At 36.0% G+C, this 14211-nt stretch overlaps 1 protein-coding gene across 1 annotated transcript; it reads right to left on the reverse strand.

The window, feature by feature from the left end:
- Positions 1 to 4888: 4888 nt before the first annotated feature.
- On the reverse strand, positions 4889 to 9037 carry LOC112008168 (mechanosensitive ion channel protein 8). Its single transcript, XM_024040510.2, has 5 exons — positions 7575 to 9037; positions 6406 to 6529; positions 5926 to 6219; positions 5628 to 5830; positions 4889 to 5360 (listed from the first exon to the last, which is right to left on the reverse strand). The coding sequence occupies exons 1-5, from the start codon at positions 8891 to 8893 to the stop codon at positions 5072 to 5074; spliced, it is 2229 nt and encodes a 742-aa protein (XP_023896278.2). The 5' UTR covers positions 8894 to 9037; the 3' UTR covers positions 4889 to 5071.
- Between the last annotated feature and the right edge of the window lie 5174 nt (positions 9038 to 14211).

A 14211-nucleotide genomic window follows, 5' to 3' on the forward strand; every position in this document is an offset into this window, starting at 1 on the left:
AGATTTGTAAAACTTATATGCAGTAAAATTTGTACTAATTACAGTATCGTGATAAAAAAAAAAATAAGGATTTTTTTTTTTTATTGTGTTGTTGATGTGAAACTAACCAATCATGTTACTACGTAAATGTTTTAGTTAGTGTCTATTTAGGAACAGCTTATTTAGTTGAAACTGAAAACTTTTTACTAAAAATACTGTAAATAAAGCTAAAAGGCAGTAGAAATAGTACAGCAGGGTCCATGAATAGTACCAAAAAGTGCAATGGAACCTATGAATAATAGCAAAAATAAGCTAAATAGTTTTAAAAAAAAAAAAGTTGGCTTTTTAAGCAATCCCAAATGCACACTTAGTAAACAATATCATTTAAATGTTTTTTTTTTTTTACTATTAAAAATTTAAATGAAAACATTCATAGGATGTATTATTTTAAAAAAATCATATTGTTTGATTAATATTAATTTAAAAAAAAATGCTTAAATGACTTCATGTACTAATAGATTTGGACAAAATAATTAAACTAACCCATTTAGTTATTTACTAATAGATCTTACAATTGAAATAGATCAAATGGACTGAAATGCTACATTGATGTGCCTTAATAAAAGCATAGCAACTATAAATGTTATGCTTTAGTTTTTAGATATTAAATAGATAAATGTGACAATGCAACAAACTTGTAATGAATCTCATTTTTGTTATATCAGGGAGGTAGTTTTTCTTGAGTCACCATAAATCATTTCCAGATCCAACAATTCTTATGGGAAACCCTTGCCAATTCCTTCATAAGCCAAAAAGGAATTGGCGCTAGGTGCCAATCCTCATTCTAAAAGTTGGCCTCACTGTATATGTATTAACATGTATAGTGTTATAGGCTTTAGGCCTAACTAGATTATTTGTATAGCACACATTCTTGTACTGCACTCATATGCCTTCTATATAAAGGCACTTATGTATATTCTTTCACTGAGAAATACAATACAATTATTCAGTATTTCTAACATGGTATCAAAGCCACTGCTCTGACATTTTCTCAGCAGTCTTGTCTTTATTGGTGCTACTCCATTCTCATCACTTTGCCGTCACAGTAGCCGTCGTAGCCTTTTGCCATAGAACCTTCGATGTCTTCTAGTCGTCTTCCTTAGGTTTCGGACCTATAGCCATCGTCGTCGAGGAGTTCTGCACCACACAGACCACTGCACTCATGATCTTCACAGTGCATCTTGCTCTGATAAATTTTTTGCAGGTACCACAGTGATCCTCTTGCCTTGATCTACTAAATCGTGGAAGTCTTGCAGTCATTGGAGGCCGCACGTGCCGCCTAAAGAAGCTATGCTTTAGTCACACGCCTCACGCGCAACCTTTTACTCCTGCTGACGTTATCACTACCACGTCAGCTAGGGCTAACATCATCATCCAGTGCTCTGCTGATGTCACCAGCCATGTAAGTTGATGTCGTTGTTGACCGACTGTTGACTTTGACTATTGACATTTCTCTAGGGTTGACTTTTGCAGTCCAGGTGCTCCTTACCCAGTTTTTCGCGTAAATTTCATTTTTGTAATCCGTTTTTGCATATTTTGCTTCTAAATGAAGAATAAGGACAGATCTTCTTCTTGTTGCAATAATTGTAGCTGACAATCCAGCAAACATTTTTGCAAACGTTTTAGCCATAATATTGAGACTTGCTATCTTCGCAACAAATCAGTTGTTTCAATTTCTGTTGCTACTGTTGCTAACAGTGAGAGTGTCCAGCCAATAGCTCCCATCTCTGCACAGTCTAAATCTTCAAGACGCATTTTCACCATGTTCACAGATGACCTTAAAAACATCATCATCAATATCATTCGTATAATTGGTAATGCATCTTATTCCTCTTCTCGCTCAGCTTTATCTAGTATGTCTCCTTCCTCTTGGCTTATGGATTTCGCTTGTTGCAATCGCATGACACCTCACTCGTCCTTATTTTCAGAACTCAAACCTGAACCACACCCTTTTAATATTTGCACAATAAATGGTTTCACAATGTTTGGTCATAATATAAGTTCTGTTTCGACCTCCAACCTCTCGATTCCTGGGGTCTTTAATGTTCCTGACCTTTCTTACAATTTATTTTTTGTGGGACAGGAGCTTAGGACCAGTCCTAGAGTTGGGCGTATGTTTCTCGTGGACAACCTTCGTCTTTCACTTGTTGCGTTCAGTGTCTAGAAAAAATATTGATTGTGTTTCATGTCAATTAGGAAAACAACTAGCTTTGCCTTTTAATACTAGTGAATTAATATCCACTGAAATCTTTGACCTTATTCATTCTGATGTTTAGGGGCCTTCCTCTGTCTCTAGTATTAGTGGATCTCGATATTTTGTTGTCTTTATTGATGATTACTCTTGCTATAGTTAGATTTTTAATATGAAACATCGTTTTAAATTATTGCAAGTATATTTTAATTTTGCAAAAATAGTTGAAACTCAATTTTTCAAACACATCAAAAATTTTCAATCTGATAATGCTCTTGAATACACTCAATAAGCTTTCCAAGCTATTTTGCATTCTTATGGTACTGTTCATCAACTAAATTATCTAGGTACCTCTCAGCAAAATGGTAGAGTTAAACGAAAACTTCGTCATATTCTTGACACTATTTGTGCTCTCCTTCTCTCTGCCAAAGTTCCTGCTCCTTTTTTGGGCGAAGCTGCTCTTCATGCTCTTCATGCTATTAATTGCATTCCAAGTCTTGTTATTCAAAATCAAACTCCATATGAGCGCCTTTTTGGGTCACCTCCAGACTATCACCACCTTCGCTCCTTTGGTTTTGCTTGTTTTGTTCTTCTTCAGCCACATGAGCATAACAAACTTGAGCTTTGGTCAAGGTTTTGTTGTTTTCTTGGCTATGGCGAAACTTAAAAGAGGTATTAGTGTTATGATCCTGTCTCTCATCGTTTTCATATCTCTTGCACTGTTGTCTTTTGGAAACATTGCCTCTTTGTTGAGCTCTCTCACTTCCGTGCCTCCCTATCTTCCTCCTCTGTCTTAGATCTTTTTCCAAATAAGGCATATATTCCTTCTGTAGTTGCTTCTAATCCTCCTATAGTTGCTCCTGATTCTCCTGTAGACTTCTCTATCTAACCATTAAATATCATTTATCCCTTTCCTAGTTCACCCTTTAATGAACAGGTGGAAAATGAACAGGTCGAAGACAATCTACCCAACCCCAACCCTGAGCTTGGGTCCCCTGCTCCTGCTCCGCCTAAAGATCTTGCACAAGACATTCCATCTTATCACTCAACTCGGGTAAGATCCATTCCCACACATTTACTTGACTATCATTGTTACACTACCCTTACTACACTAAATAAGCCTCACACCTATCGTGAGGTTTCCACTGACCTTTTATGGCAAATTACAATGAAAGAGGAACTTGATGCATTATCTAAAAATCATACTTGAAATTTGGTGACACTCCCCCTGGGAAATCTGTGGTTGGTTGTAAGTGGATCTACAAGATTAAGACTTGCTCTGATGGGTCCATTAAGCGTTATAAAACTCATCTTGTTGCAAAAAGTTTTACACAGGAGTATTGGATTGATTATGAAGAGACCTTTGCTCTAATTGCTTGTATCTCATCTGTTCGTGTCCTCTTAGCTGTTGCTGCTACCAGTAAATGGGACCTTTTTCAGATGGATGTCAAAAATGCATTCCTTAATAGGGATTTAAGTGAAGAAGTTTATATGCAACCTCCTCCTAGTCTCTCTATTGACTCAAACAAGCTTTGTCACCTTCGACGTTCACTTTATGGCCTTAAACAAGCTCTACGAGCTTGGTTTGCCAAATTCAACTCTATCATCTCTCGCTTGGGTTACATGGCCAATCATTATGATTCTGCCTTATTTCTTCATTGCATTGATAAAGACACTATTTTACTTCTCCTGTATGTGGATGATATGATTATAACTAGTGATGAGCTCAGTGGTATTTAAGAACTCAAGGATTTTCTCAGTCAGCAGCTTAAGATGAAAGATCTTGAACATCTCAGCTACTTCTTGGGTCTTAAAATCAATTATTCTATAGATGGACTTTATATTACTCAAGCCAAGTATGCCTCTGAACTCTTGTCTCGAGTTGGACTCACTGATAACAAGACTGTTGACACTCTAGTTGAGCTTAATGCTTATCTGACTCTCTCAGGGAGGAAACTATTGTCTAATCTCTCTCTTTACAGACGCTTGGTTGGTAACCTAGTTTATCTCACTGTCACTCATCTAGACATTGCCTATGCTGTTCACCAGGTGAGCCAGTATCTGTCTGCTCTACGATCGACTCACTATGCTGCTGTTCTGCGCATTCTTTGATACCTAAATGACACTCTTTTCCATGGTCTTTTCTCCTCTGCTCTATCTCCTCTTATTTTTCGTCATTTTCTGATGTTGATTAGGCAAGAAATCTCACTGATCGCAGGTCCACCACTGGTTATTACTTTCTTCTTAGTTGTTCTCTAATTTCTTAGCAAAGTAAGAAACAAACTCATGTGGCCCGCTCCAGTACTGAAGCAGAATATCGTGCCTTTGCCAATATCACATCTGAGCTCCTTTGGCTACAATGACTTCTCAAAGACTTAGGTGTGTCTACATCCTCTGCTACTCCCATTTATTGTGACAACTAGAGTACCATTCGTATTGCTCACAATGATGTCTTCCATGAACAGATTAAACATATCGAGATCGATTGTCATTTTATCCGTTATCATCTTGTCCATGGTGCTCTCAAGCAGATTTCAGTTTTCTCTAAAGATCAACTTGCAGATATCTTCACCAAGTCACATCCTAAAGGACGCTTTCGTACTTTGGTTGACAACTTCAAGTTGGTTTTACATCCACCTTGAGTTTGAGAGGGGTTGGTAATGTGTATAGTGTTGTGGGTACTTTGGACCCAACTAGATTACTTGTATAGCATACATTCTTGTATTACACTCTTATTTGTACTGCACTCATATGCATCCTATATAAAGACACTCATGTATATTCTTTCACTAATAAATACAATATAATTATTCAGTATTTCTAACAATATGACTTACATAATTAGCTAGCATAGGCTTTCCAAGTTGAAGGAAGCCTGTTTGATACTGGAGGTGGCAAGTTTTGGACATTCACGTCAACAGGCAGCAGGCGGTATTCAATATCAAGCTCCTTGAAAATTTTGATCATCTCTTCAAGCAATGCCTCTCTCCTAAGAAATCTCTCCTGCATGTCCTGATAGTTCAATCTGTGTGCAAGCCACACTGACATCATCAACTTGTTCATGTCTATCACGTCCCTCATTATCACCACTGGACCTGGCTGCCAGTGCTCATTCTTGCCTTCAATATACCTGCAATTTCAGTAGCCACAAGGCCGTCAACATCAGAGAATTACTTAAGAAAGGATTTTTATTTTTTGGTGGCAAAACATATGGAATTACGTAAAAAAGTGAATAGTCGATCATATGTACTTAGTCCATGCTCATGGCAAGAGCAATGTGAAGCACTAATGAAAGTGTAGTGTTGGTGGTACCACTAATTCTGTGCGTGATTCTAAATGTGTAATAGAGTCTATATCATTTGTATTTCTAAGAATTAGGTTGCAGGACCATACATACCCTGTTATTCTTTCTTTCATGCTGGTGATCTTTTCCATTGGAGTGGAGATGTTAATACAGAAATCAATTGCATCTCCCATGTCTGGACTACGTTGATAGTTACCAATGGGCTTTGTAGCTAGAATACTGTTAGGGTATATGATCTTTTGGTTATCATACCTCAGAAAAACTGTAGTTAGTATGTTCATCTCGTCGACTACCATCTGAAACCCAAGGAAACATAAGTTAGAACACAAACGAAAGATATATGCTTATATGAGAGTGCATAATAAACATCTTATTAAGCCTCCTTTCTTACCATGACTCCGTCGACTTCACAACGATCACCAACATCAAATGGGTGAATTACAAATAAGAAGATGATTGCTTCAAATACTGTTCTGCAGGTATTCCCAAACATAAACACCACCAAAACTAGTTGTGAACTTAAAAAGACGAAGAATTGGGTAATTGGAACTTTGAGTATAATAAGCCATATTATCAATGTGATGATAGCTACAATAATGTTCAAGAAATTATGGAGTTTGTCCACAGCTGTTTTTGTATCAGTGAGAGACAATCCAAGTGCCCTTCTCTCTCTAAAGGCTTTAACCTAAAACAAAAGGTGAAGTTTACTTTAGCTCATTGTCTCATATATAGAAAATAAATGAGAACACAATTCAATTTTTTCCCCCACTAGGAGATGTCCATCAAATAAATGAGAACAAAAAATTGCATAGTATCTTTTACATTGAGCACCGTAACCAGAGGCCAAGAAACATATAGAAAGTAGTCATACCATCCAGTCCATATGGCAGGACTTGCTGATTCCCTTATTCTCAGCTGCTACTCCAAACAGATGCATCGTCTTCAAAGCTTCTTCTTTACTCATAAAGCGCATCACATCCTCGAGGTAAATGCATCTATATATAGAGGTTTGCATTTTAGAAAAATCAAGAAGGTATGACACATCAATATTTAAAAAACAAAAAATGAGACAAGAATTACTTCAAGAATGCTAGGAACAACATTTTTTCATAATCTTTCTCCAAACCTGTTAAAGTGTCAAATTATGATTGATGTTTCATCACTTTTACATGAATCCATCATTGTTATTCTTTTTATTATATGACAATCACAACAAAACACACGTTGTGGAAAATGTTGTGGAAATATTTAGAGGTGTGCATGGGTTAGGTTGGGTTGAAGGGTTTTCTCAACCCAAACCACCATGGTGGATTAAAAAAAATCCAACCCAGTCTAACCCATTACAAGAGTCCAACCCAACCCAAATGATGTGGATTAGGTTTGATAGTTTTTTTTAATTACTATTATTATTATTATTATTAAATTGAACATTATAACAACACCATTGCAAATAAGAGCAAATATATAATCAAATTATTCTGAGCATAATACCAAACTAACATAAATAATATGAGGAGAACTTAGAGTTTGGATTTTATTTAGGGCTTAGAACTGGAGTGAGAGTGGCGGGAGAGGGAGCGAGAGTAACATGAGATAAGAAGGTGATTGAAATGAGAACTTAGGGTTTAGGCTTTATTTAAGAAGATGAGCAAAAAGTAAATAACAAAATAATATAATATATTTTTAAATATATATATTTTTAAATTTAAGTATATATCAAATATAGGTGGGTTGAGTTAGGTTATATGAATTTGAGAATTTTATGACCCAAACCCAACTGGACTTATTGTAAAAATAAATTCACAACTCAACCTAACTCAATCTACCAACCCTTAAAAACTATCTCAATCCAATGGGTTGGTTCGATCAGGTCAGTTTTAGTGGGTTGCATACCCTAAAAATTTGCCTCCCTAGATTTTTAATAGATAAATAATTAATAAGTAAATAAATAAATAAAAGAAGGGAAAGCACTAGTATTTTACACCCTATTTTTGTTGTCTGGTGTAAGAAAAGAAACGGTGAAAGAATGTAAGAACTTACTCCGACCCTGGCTTTACCACGTTCTGAAATATCCTGTTGGCTGCCTCTTTTGCCTGGCACTCACTTCTGATCTGCAACAAAGCTTCATCCTCGATTTTTGAATTCAGTAACTGCTCATCCAGAGTGGATAAATCCCCATGCTGAACAATATTAACCATCCTCTTCATATTCCAAGCTGATATATTCTTCTGATTCAGCTTATGCAGGTGATCAATAGAGATCTCCTCATCTTCCCTTTTATACATTGTCCTCGAAAATCTAGAAATCTTCCCAATCATTGGAATTTTTCGTTCTCTACCAATTCCTATCACCTTCCTACTCCTAGGAGGCAGAGTTGTTCCAAGCTCACCAGGCAAAGTAACCCCAGCTTTCTCAAGCTCCTGAAGCTCAGCCAGAACTTCCTCTTCTGTATCATGCCTTTTAAACAATGGCGAACTAGAGAGCAATTTGATGACATACTGATTAAACAAAGCCTCCTGGATTCGTTCAAAGAATGTGTTTACATGGAAGGTTGAAGCCAAGACCTTAACAAGCAGAGTTTTCATGAGCCATATTAGGGTACCCACAAGAAAACAAACAAGAACCCTATTTACGTAAGGCAAAATCTTGCTCTCTGTCTCCTTTTTAAACCTGTCATGGAAAATACTATGCCACACCAGCAAAACCAAACCCAACCAGAGGGAATTCTGAACGGATTTCTTCAGCCCATAAACAAAATACAATACCCGTTTTCGCATAAGAATATTGCGTTCTATAAAAAACAAAACCACTCGAATACCCCAACCCGACGCTAAACGTCCACAGATTAATGCTAAAACCATTATTTCCCACTTCCATAATGGAAGACCCCACACTTTGCACCTTTTTATAGCTGGGAACCAAAGGCTACAGGCTAAGGCTACAATAACCAAAACAAGACTCACCGATTGAAGCATTGTCAGTTTGCTGAATTTCATTCTCTTATATTCTTCCGGGATGTCATCAATATCATCATCTTCCTCATAATCTTGAACTTCCTCAGGGATTCTTCCAGTGTTTACTGAACTTTGACATGGCTCCTCTGGCGGGTTTATCAGCCTAGACTTGGTCATGCTCATCACTGACTTCCATGAACGTGTCCTAAATGAAACATTTGAACTGCACTTTACAACCTCTGCTCTACCTAAATTCAAGTACCCTAAGTGGTTTTCTTGGTCCCAAAACTCTTTATTTCTTCGTCGTAGAGACTCACTTCTTCCCTGAAAGTTGTTGCTGCATGGACTTCCGTTAATATCATCAAGCTTGATTGCTACTTCATCTTCTCTTTGGTTTCGAGCCATCTGATAGTAGTTTCTTTATCGTTCTTTGTGGAAGTGGTGGTGCTTTTATTGCTTAGCAGAAGAATAAATTGGTTTCGAGGGCTTTCTGAATGGTTCCATAAAAATAATTCGACCAACTTATGCACACGGCAACAGTACTCCGGGAATATCGAGTAAAGGACTATTTTAGATGTGCTTCTAAGCAAGTAGCAAGTCCACTAATTCCTCATCATCAATGCGGAAGAATATCGAGCTTAGGTGGCCAGCGTGAATTAATTGCGTGGAGGCGGAAGAATATCGAGTTTAGGTGGCCAGCGTGAATTAATTGCGTGGAGGGAAGCAACTTGTCTGACGTGCTCTTCAAAGTTTCTCAGTCTATAATATAAGTGTTGAAAAAACCAACTCATTTTTCTATCTTCAACTTTCCACTAATCTTTTTTTTTTTTTTTTGGTAGTTGATGTACCTCGTCCAACCCCCAAACGGAAGAGAGAGGTAGGTTGAACGCCTACAAGAATAAGAGATCTAAGTAGAGAGCATTCATATTGGTGGTATATTTGTGGTGCTAAATGTTAGGAAATTCAAGGAGTAATAATGCAAGAACAAAATGATCTGGTAGACAAACAGAAAATTTGATTGAATTTGAGGCACAATTGAATATTATCCTTAGACAATATATATCCCCACACAAAAGTTGCTAAAGAGTTATTACAAATTTATTCCTATGATACAACCAAATTTATTAGATTTTATAAATAGTAATTTTTTTGGAGAAGAGACCCACTGGATTTCTTATGTTTCTAAGAAGATTTAAAAGAGAGGAAGTTTGTTAAGTAGTTACCAAATGAGTACTATTAGGACATATGTGAGAATTGTTAGAAACATATGTTATATAAATTGGCTAATTCTTTAACAAAACACATTTTTCTTGTAATTGGATAGATCTAGGATGAGTTTAGTACTCCAAGAAACAAGTGTTCAAGTTTAGTATTGAACTCATGCAAGTCTAACCAAGAAACAAGTGAAGAAGTGCTATTAATTAAAGTTCGACAGATATCTTGACAGAATCATATCTATCGAGATTTAATGTTAAAGCTCAACAGAATCTTAAAAGCAGCTATATCTGTCGAGAATTACAAAATTAGAATTTTCAGATCTGATTTCACGCATATCTATGAGTATTTGTGTAGAGTTTTTTTTCTCACAACCTTAGACATATATAAGGATTATTTTAAGGGCCGTCACATGCATGCAACTTGAAGCAAAGTGATAATACATGCATATTGTGACCGGAGACAATTTGCCCTAATTCATCTTATTCTTTGTAGAAATTATTGCGTCTTTGCGCCAAGAGTTTTGAGGAGTTTCTTGATCTTCATTGTTGGATGAATTGAAGAACTTTGCAGCTCAGAATCTTAAAAGCAGCTATATCTGTCGAGAATTACAAAATTAGAATTTTCAGATCTGATTTCACGCATATCTATGAGTATTTGTGTAGAGTTTTTTTTCTCACAACCTTAGACATATATAAGGATTATTTTAAGGGCCGTCACATGCATGCAACTTGAAGCAAAGTGATAATACATGCATATTGTGACCGGAGACAATTTGCCCTAATTCATCTTATTCTTTGTAGAAATTATTGCGTCTTTGCGCCAAGAGTTTTGAGGAGTTTCTTGATCTTCATTGTTGGATGAATTGAAGAACTTTGCAGCCAACATCTTCCTCAAGTTGATGTGTTAGTCACGTACTAAGATCCGTGCATTATTGGTTAGTCACGTACTAGGAATCGTGCATTGAAATGAGAAATTGTTGCTATATTACAAGTCCAATTGGGTATTGGGGTAAAGGTTCATCTGTAGGTTGGTATTAAGTACTAGGATTCCTTTTACTTGTAACTGCTTGTTTTGATAATAGTGAATTCTCGGGAGTAGTGACCTTAAATTCACCTGGTAGGGTTTTGCCTCGGTAGTTTTTCCCATTCGTAAACAAATTACCTGTGTCAAATTTATTTTCTGCTGCATTTAACTTAGTTGATAATTTGTTTGTGCTACCACACTTATTGCATATAATTGAATCTAATTAATTCACTTGGTTAATTAATTAATTAAGTTACCAAAGGAGTTAATACATTCTTGGCCTATCAAGTATAAACTACTATTTATATCCAAAAGATTATGACCCTTCAATAGCTAGGCACATTTTGGTTCAATAGACACCTTTAATATATATCCAACTCAAAGGGTTGTGACCTTTCAATATGCACCGTTTGGTTCAATAGGCACTTTTAATATATATTCAATCTAAAGGACTATGACATTTCAATAAACACATTTTTGTTCAATTGGCACATTTTGGTATCTCTATATATTAAGAAGATTTAGAAAGTTAGTTATGACTATAAAAATGTCAAAAATACCCCTAATCTAATTAGATAATAATTATTCTTAAAAAATAAATTGGTTAAAATTGTAATTTAACAAAATTCAAAAAAAAAAAAAAAAACTACTAGAGAATTTTTTTTCCTAAAAATTAGCACACACTCTTTCTCCTATTTTGTTAAAATTGTAATTTAACAAAATTAAAAAAAAAAAAAAAAAAACTACTAGAGAATTTTTTTTCCTAAAAATTAGCACACACTCTTTCTCCTATTTAAATATATTTTATGCACGTTTGATGCATTTTTTTTCCTAAAAACTAGCACACAATATACCCAACAGTTTACTCATTTTCAAATCCTAAATTTTAGTTTTTTAAAAATTCATTTCTATGTAACCTCACTGACAATAGATAAATTCAAATTGAAAAATTACATTGAACTCAAAATAAATAAATAAAAAGTCTCATCGCACATGCGGAGCGCATGTGATATTTATATATACAATCTATCTTGTATATTTTTATATACACAACAATAAAAAAATTTAGTTTTTATCGTCTCAAAAAGATAAATTTATCTATTTTAACACTTTACTTTTCAATTCACCCAACATCAAAGTTCCTATTTTTTTACCACTTCATTTGTATATTCTTTCTTTATTCTTCCTCTATGTCTCTTTCTCTTTCTTCTCTGAAGCAAGAACAACCAACCACAACCACAACCACCACGCATAACCCACTGCTAGCACAACCAACCGCCACAACCCATGGCCATAAACTCACTGTCCCAATAAAATTCCATATCAAATGCACCACAAACCATTGCAACTCTAATTTAAAGGAAAAAAAAAATAAAATAAAACCACCACAAAACTGTTGCAACCCACGCACCACCATCATTGTCACCACAACTAAAACCCACCACAACTTGAAACCCAAAACCACCAAAATCGAAGATCAGATCTCTCTCGTCTAAAGCTACCACCCCTCACAATTCACCACCCACTACCTCCACAAACTCACCACCAACCACCAAAATCACAACCAAGCACCACCACAAGCCTTCATAAAACCCAAATCAAATAAAAAAACACATAAACCATAATCAAGGCAATCGGCCACCACTCATTGTCATAAACACCCATAACGCACTGTAAATTTGATTAAAAAAAGAAACCCATCGTAAACAGCCACAACTTATCATTGTCACCGTCATCCTAATCCATGGAGCTTTGATCTGACCTAAACAAAAGCCTAAAACCCCTTACTAATTCAATCAAGAGAAGAGGGCTAGGGTGAGAGCAAAAAGAGAGAAAGATAGAAAGAGGAGGGAAAAAAAAAAGAATAAGAGACAGGATAATTTTTTAATGATAAAAGGTCACCCACCGTGAAAAAAAAAAGTTTTTTTTCCCCTTTGGAGCTATAATAAACTTGCAAAGATGGCAGAATACTGTTTACAGATTGCAAAAATTTTTAGGTATACCACCACCAATGTAACATGCCTTTTAATATTTGGTGTGTGTGTGTGTGTGTGTGTGTGTGTTTTTTTAATGTAATATTTGGTGTGTTAAAATAGCATTTTAGCAATTTTAACACCACCAATGTGAATGTTCTTAGCAACTCAAAAAGTTACTTTATCTATTTTTACACCTCATTTTACAATATACCAAATATCAAAGGTTCGATTTTTTTACCACTTCATTTAAATATTCTTTCTTTATTATTATTTTTTTCTTTCTTTATTCATACTCTATGTCTCTTTCTCTATCTTCTTCTCCATCTCTTTCTCTTCTCTAAAGAAAAAACAATCACAAACCACATTTTCTCAGCACAGTAAACCCGCATCCACTGCCAGCCACCACCACCACCACTAGTTAAAAAAAAAAAATCATGCCCATTGCCAGCCTTCACCACCACTAGTAAAAAATACATAAAATAAGAACCCACAAAAGAGAGAAAGAGAGAAGTATGATTTCAACCCACAAACAAGAACCTAACAACCCATAACCTATTGTCACAATCGCAAGTAGGAATGGCAAAAATTGCTCGACCTATGGGTACCCTACCTGACCTGACCTTGATGGGGCGGGTTTTACCCAAACTGCAAAGCAAATGAGATAGGTTTGGATTTTAAAAACCTAACCTGTAGCTGGTTCGGGTCGGGTGCGGGTATTATGCATACCCGCCCCAAACTCAACCCTTAAACATATATAATATTAAAAAAATTTAAAAACCCTAAGTATAAATACTGCACTAACTTTCCCATTTCTCTATTTCAGTTCCCTAACCCTAATCACTCTCTCAATTGCCTCCTTCTCCCTTACTCTCACTCTCACTTGCTGCCGTTGCCTCCCTCTTCCTCACTCTCAACTGCTCTCACACTCACTTTCCAATAGAACCTCAATTGAAGAATGACCCTAATCACCATTTTTGTGATGTATTCGTTTGGCGAGGACTAGTATAGTAGAGAGCTTGTGGTGAGCTTCATAGGGGTGTTGGATGATTACGATTTGGGTCTTTGCTAGAATGAGCTGGGCCGGCGTTGTTTCACAGAGACACATTATGTTGGGTCTACTGCACTTTGAGCAGATGGGTTGCCGTAGTTGTGGTGGTTTTGGTTCGGCTTTGATTGGAAAAATGAGGGATTTTTATTTTGGGTTTCCAGCTGTTTTGTGGTTCTGATTTTGGAGTGTTTTAGTGTTTTACATTTTATTTATTTATTATTTCATCTTGAACTGTATTTGGGTTTGTGTAACACACTAATATTGATTTTTTTTTTCTTTTTTTATAGATTGGGCCTTGTGTTTGTGTTTGTGTTTCTGATTTTGAAAGGAAAATCATAAATCTAGAAAACATAAAATTGATTTTTTTTTTTTAAATTATTGGGTCATGGATTGGGCCACCAATTAGGGGCTTTAGACTAAGCCCTGAAGTGGTGGGGGGGGGGGGGGGGGGGGGGGGG

The sequence above is a fragment of the Quercus suber genome, unplaced genomic scaffold, assembly GCF_002906115.3.
Source record: "Quercus suber isolate HL8 unplaced genomic scaffold, Cork oak 2.0 scaffold_104, whole genome shotgun sequence".
Lineage (NCBI taxonomy): Eukaryota > Viridiplantae > Streptophyta > Magnoliopsida > Fagales > Fagaceae > Quercus > Quercus suber.